Source organism: Desmodus rotundus, chromosome 4 (genome assembly GCF_022682495.2).
Source record: "Desmodus rotundus isolate HL8 chromosome 4, HLdesRot8A.1, whole genome shotgun sequence".
Classification (NCBI taxonomy): domain Eukaryota; kingdom Metazoa; phylum Chordata; class Mammalia; order Chiroptera; family Phyllostomidae; genus Desmodus; species Desmodus rotundus.
Window position 1 is genome coordinate 93,049,947 of NC_071390.1, and position 6,000 is coordinate 93,055,946.

At 42.7% G+C, this 6,000-nt stretch overlaps 1 protein-coding gene across 1 annotated transcript in view; it reads right to left on the reverse strand.

Moving 5' to 3' along the window:
* The window catches only part of EIF4E (eukaryotic translation initiation factor 4E), a 44,045-nt gene extending 39,241 nt beyond the window's left edge, over positions 1 to 4,804 (reverse strand). Inside the window, exon 1 of the mRNA XM_053922526.1 lies at positions 4,749 to 4,804. Coding sequence (XP_053778501.1) covers positions 4,749 to 4,766 — 18 coding nt within the window. The 5' untranslated portion in view covers positions 4,767 to 4,804. The remainder of the gene's footprint in view (positions 1 to 4,748) is intronic.
* Between the last annotated feature and the right edge of the window lie 1,196 nt (positions 4,805 to 6,000).

The following is a 6,000-nucleotide window of genomic DNA, read 5'->3' on the forward strand; positions in this document are numbered from 1 at the left end:
GAACTCAACTTCTGGAACTTAGCTGCTTTAGCTTGAACTCCACCTCACCACTTACCAGCTGTGTGATCTTGGACCAGTTAGTCACACAGTTACTTAATCTCTCTGTGCCTTGGTTTCCTCATCTATAAGAATAATAATACCTACCTCATAGGACTGCTTATAAGAATTAAATTAATTAATGTATGTAAAGCATTTAGTGTGGTGCCTAACATACAGCAAGTGCTTTATTTTAGCTATTATTAAGAAATAAAGACCTGCCTACATTAAAAACAGAGCCCTGGCTGGTGTGGCTCAGTGGATGGAGCACCAGCCTGCAGACCAAAGGGTCACCAGCTCGATTTCCAGTCAGGGCACACGCCTGGGTTGCTGGCCAAGTCCCCAGTGGAAGGGCACATGAGAAGCAACCACACACTGATGTTTCTCTCCCTTCCCCTCTAAAAGTAAATAAATAAAATCTTTAAAAAAATAGATACAACAGATTATGTTTAAAAGGTTATTTTCATTAAGTCAGTTGCTGGAAACCCAATGCTGGTTAGATTTGTCATAATTCCACATAAATTTAATGAACACAGAGTGAATGGCCAACGTATAGCTTCCCATTGTTTCTGTGAAATAAAATATCAAAAGTTTCAATTGGGCAAAAAAAATCTTATTTTTCTGACCACATTCTCAGGTTCTAGAGATGACTCTTCAGTACATAAGAGACAAAAAATGATTCTTTTTTTCCAGATATAAATAGAAACTTTTGAAGAAACACTAGTGATTTTTATGGTAGAGCTAGCTAGAAGTGGGAAGAGTGTCTGAGGTTTGTGGATAATAAGCTTTGCATTTTTTGCTAACGGCCAAAGATTGACAATCAAAAGGCAGCTATGTGAATTTCCTACCAAAGAAAGGAAAAAATGCATATACTATGTATGTATGGACACACCTGCGCGGAACACATTCATAGAGTATGAACTTTATCTAGTTCTTCACAATTGAGAGACTGTCATCTCAGAATACTGCATTAAAACATCAAAATCACTGAGATTTCTTATTTCCAATTTTCAGCTAGACTTAGAATTTTCAGTCTTCAAGGTCACACAGATATTAAAATTAGACTATAAACCATGTTTGCTTACTCCTTTCAAAATTATCTCTACAACAAAGGTAAACTACGCAAGTCACAGGTACCAGAAGAGCCAGAAAATTTCCAGTAGTAGCAAGGAAGGGAAAGTAGAAATTACCATTGCTAGAAGAACTATTTCACAGGTTCCTTGTTATGTCCAGAAATACTGGTACTTCTATATTCTTAACCATATAAAAATTAAATAGAGTATTTCATTTTTTAAAATTTGCCTAAAATTTTCTGTCCAAATTGGATTAAGTTTACATAATTGATTTTACATGTTATTCTCTGTAACTTCAGTGTTAAACTGAAGACTGAAAGACTGAAGTTAGTCTTTTTAAACTGAATTTGTCAAAAATTATGCATACTAGTAATTCAAAGTAAAAATGAAGTGAAACTTGGAATATAAACATTAAAACCATTTAGCTGTTTTATGAATGAATTTTGATACACTGGGTTCTTTCAGTAACACAAGAACACACATTAATTTGCAAGGTATGCTTGTAAATCAATGGTCTTTGGTTAACAAAAAACACTGAATTATGTAACAACATATTTGTCAATATGTATTTAAGCTGTTTACTTTTAATAAACTCTTTACAATACAAAGCATTTTCTAAAGGACAAAAAAGGAAACAGATCAGCTGACCAAGCTGATTGTACTTCTGAAATGAAAATACAGTTTATAAATTCAAGACATAGTGTAAAAAACAAGTAAAATTATATAGCTTCAGTTTAACTAAAAAATTAATACCTTACCTTGAAAAGAAGTACAAGTAAAAAACAAACAAACAACCCCCCCCACAGCCCAATAAAAACGAATACAGAATGAAGATAAAGCTGCAAAGAAACATGACCCACTAGGGACAAGATGGCTGGGGAAACTGCCCTGCCATCTTCACCAACTAATATTATTAAGTCTAATTTTGATCCAGCTGCAATTCAAATGCCAACAGCATAACAGGAGAGTACTGTTTACCCCAATGTTCAAAAGTTTGCCATATTACCTGTGAAGAGGAAAAATGCTTCCTTTACTTCGCCCTATCAAGTTTCTCAACAAATTTAATATAACTGAACTCAAACACATACACTTGAGACAAATCACACTTAATATCAAATTGAAATGATTGACATTTTATGTAACTCACATAGATAAAAATTCCCCAAGTGCCTACAAAAGGTGGGATGAGCAGGAAAAAACCTGCTCTTTAAGTGCTTGTTATGCCCAGCAGAAAAGCAGTAAGGAAACGCACAAGCTAGCCCTAATAGCAGTGAACAAACATGCTTTTTGTAGGCTTCAGCAGGGGTATCACAATTCCAACCAATACTAATCATCTGCTTTTTAAAAAATCTCACTATTTAAAGTCGTCAAAAAGAATACTAAATAACCTCGAGACAAGGGTGCATTAAAAGTACTAAAAAATCTGCATTTTCACTAAAAATAAACATTCCAATACTATTTTATATACATCCTCAAACTGCTATAGTTTCAATCTGGCTTTCCACTTTCACACACTTTAGGTTTTTAGGTTCCCTACTCCCCAAATTCAAATGCAGTATCCAAATCATCCTGGTACAGCACTGGAACAAATACTATACTGTATCACTGACTGGAATTAAGCTCATTAAACGTTTACATTAAACAAGGTATAAATCACATCTTGTGTAACTTTGTTGGTACAACGTTCTAAACATATCAGGGTCTATAAATATTTACTGACTCAAAATAGTCCTTAAACACTTTGTAGTTCTATGCTATTAACAAAACTGCATCACTTTGCAAAACCTAAAGGATCCAAATGTTACTGAAACTTCACCTGATACATTACTGTTTAGAGGATTTAGCCTTGCCCCTATCGCCAGCTGTAATGCTTTCTAATAACAGTGGTTCAGTGGATAGGACAGCAGATCCAGTCAAAAGTGAACATCAGAACCCATTAAAAAGGTGTTACGTTAAAACTTTACATACTTATCCTAAGTCTTTACCTATGTACATTAATATACCCAAATCAGTTAATTGTATCAGCAACTTAAAAGCCATGTTTGCAGTCAATCTAATTTCCAAAAAGAAAAATGAAAACTGATACTAATAAAAGAACAAGCAATAAACAGAAAAGTTCCCTTAAATTCTGGCAACAAGAATAGTTTACATCAATGTAATTTTTAAAAAGCCCTTTATTTTATTCTGCAGGCCTTTCCATTTAAAAAACTACAGGACTAGTTTTTTAATTAGTTATAAAAGTCTTTAAAAAGACAAAGCAAATTGGTAGACCATTATAAAAATAAAAAACCACCATTAAAGATATACAAAAACATTTGGCAGACTAGGTCTAGAACTGGTTCTAGAGTGTCAAAGGTTTTCTGGTTGTTAATAGACTCCATTATGCCTCTAAAACAATGTCACTTAGATATGACATTCCTAAAACGGCAACACAAGCAAGCCTTGAAGTTTCAGTGAGCCAGTGCTGGCAAACCCAAACTATGACAAAGATCCCCTCTCCTTTGGGCGGTAACTACAAACTTTCTGTTCTGGGATCAGCTTCCTTGAACTAAGTTTAAAATGGTGCCTAATTTGAGGAACGCCTGCAGAATGGATAAAGAGAAAATAATGGAAATTATTTTAAAAGTTAAGTTCCTATTTCCAATAAAGTGCGTCTTAGAAATGTTCTGGACAATAAAAACAAGAAAGAACAGGACCCAGACCCACTCGCATTCTCTGTGGCGTGCGCACTGCGCGGAACGGATGAATGAATGGAAGACAGGCGTGTGAAATGCAGCAGGTCCGGCCGGCACCCAGACCCGCAGCAGCGATCAGTAGGCCTCGCTCCTCCCCCTTCCCTCCTCCATGACAGCCCAGTCTCAAGCATGGAGGAGCGAGAACAAAGTGATCCCCCTCGCCGCCGCCACCCTTCATCCTACTAAAAGCTCTGTACCGCGAGACACAGGGTTCTCCTCCCCACCCCAAACCTTTCTCGCCTCCCCTGCCGCCAAACCCGGCAACTCTCCGGCGCGCTGGAGTAACATGCGCTAGTCCCCGTCGGCTCCCCTCGGCGAGGTCGATGCTCTCCGCGCGTGCCGCGGCACCAGTCCCGCCCAACCCACGCTCCGGCAACGCCAGTCCACCGGCTCTGGTCACCGGACTAATGAAGACCTGCGCGCGCTCCGCGCCCGAACCCCGGTGCTGGAAGGAGGGAGGAGGCAAAGAGAACCCCGGGGATCCCTCCTCCCTCTCATTTCAGGCCGGCACGCCGCCCACCCTCCCTGGGGCTCCCGGCGCCCGCTCGGACGCAGCCCCGCGCCTTCCTATCCCTAAGACAAACCCCACGCACCTATCCCAGGGCCCGGACCGACCTCCACCCAAGTGGGCTACCTCGCGGCTCGGGAGGAGGCGCCCCGCCGCCCTTCACCCCCTCCTCTTTCCCAGCTCTCGGGCCCCCACCAGAACGTGTGCGCTACACGCCACCCGGGCCAGCCTCCCGGGCGCCCCAAGTTGCCCATGGGGAAGTCAGGCCCAAGAAAAGGGGGAGGGGGCGGCCAGGGGTAACGTACGCGCAGGGAACGCCGTCCCGCGGGGTCCCGCAGTCCGAAGGGAGACGGAGCGCGGGGACTGGTGGGGGTGGGGGCCAAAGGCAATACTCACCGGTTCCACAGTCGCCATCTTAGATCGATCTGATCACACAACCGCTCCTGAAGGGGGGGGTGAGAGGAAAAAATAGGATTCAAACCCGGTTGGCTAATTAATGTCCACGTGACGGACGCGTCCGTTTGGCCTTAGCGGCGCCTGCGCAAAACTGCTGCTGCGTGGGTAACGAGAGGCTTCTGGGAAGTGGAGTCTCTCGCTCTTTTTTTTTTTTTTAAGGGCAAAGAAAATTTTTTTTTTTAAAAAAAGGCTGGTCACGTGGTCTGTGGGTAAGGTTCGCGGTTCTCTGCCCGGCGGACACCCGCGTGCTGATGGGTGGTTTTCAGTCCTCTGTTCTACCGCCTGGGTAGCTGCTGTCGCACTTACTGCCAGGCATGCCTACTGTGCCCTTTGTTGCCCTGTCCTCCCATCTTCCCGAGGTTAGGAACCGCAGGCTCAGCACGCGCTATAAAGCTTCATTTGTTTAGTTGAGGTCGTAGGACAAGTTGCCGGTGTGTTTATTTAATTTTCTTTTGACTTCCCACCATTTTCTTTTAGTTTCAAAAAGAGGCGGCGGCGATGGAGAGTCGTTTAAGCAATCAACCCTCCCCGGTTCCCAGGCTCCGCTAACGCGGGTGGTCACTCGCCATCACTTCGAAGGCGGGTGGGAGAACCGCCCACGGTACCCACTTGCCACAAGTTGGGGGAGGGGGGATGCACCCGACAGCTTTTCCTGTCCCAAGACCTGAGATTGAGATCTCAGGGCTAAAGCTTGAGTGGAAGTAAAAATTATTTGTAAGTTCTGTCCCCTCTGTTCCACTATTCTGCTGTACAATGTGAACAGAAATAGCCCAAGTCCAGGTGCCAGCCAGGGAAGCCACTCGGGGCCCCGCTGACTAAGCCCTGGACTGGTCGTCAGGAGGCGTTAGGCCGGGTCAACTATGACTCCACGTTGACTCATTCTCCTTAGGCGAGTGACTGCATCATTCAGTGCCTCAGCTTTTTCGTGTATGAACCACGGCTGATAACACGTTTACCTCACAAGGGTGTGCTGTGGTAATAATGAGTGTAAACTGGCTTTGAAAATGCATCATACTCTATAAGCGCTTCCTCGTGCCTTCCTAAGGATCAGCTACTTCCCCTCCTGTTTTTTTTTTTAAACAATGCGTTGAAGTTTTCTGCTGTTTACTCTGTTTTATGATCAAGTACACCAAGTGAAGTTTTTAATGTTTCAAGACAATCTATATAACTGTAGTTACCCTCAGTAGAAGGT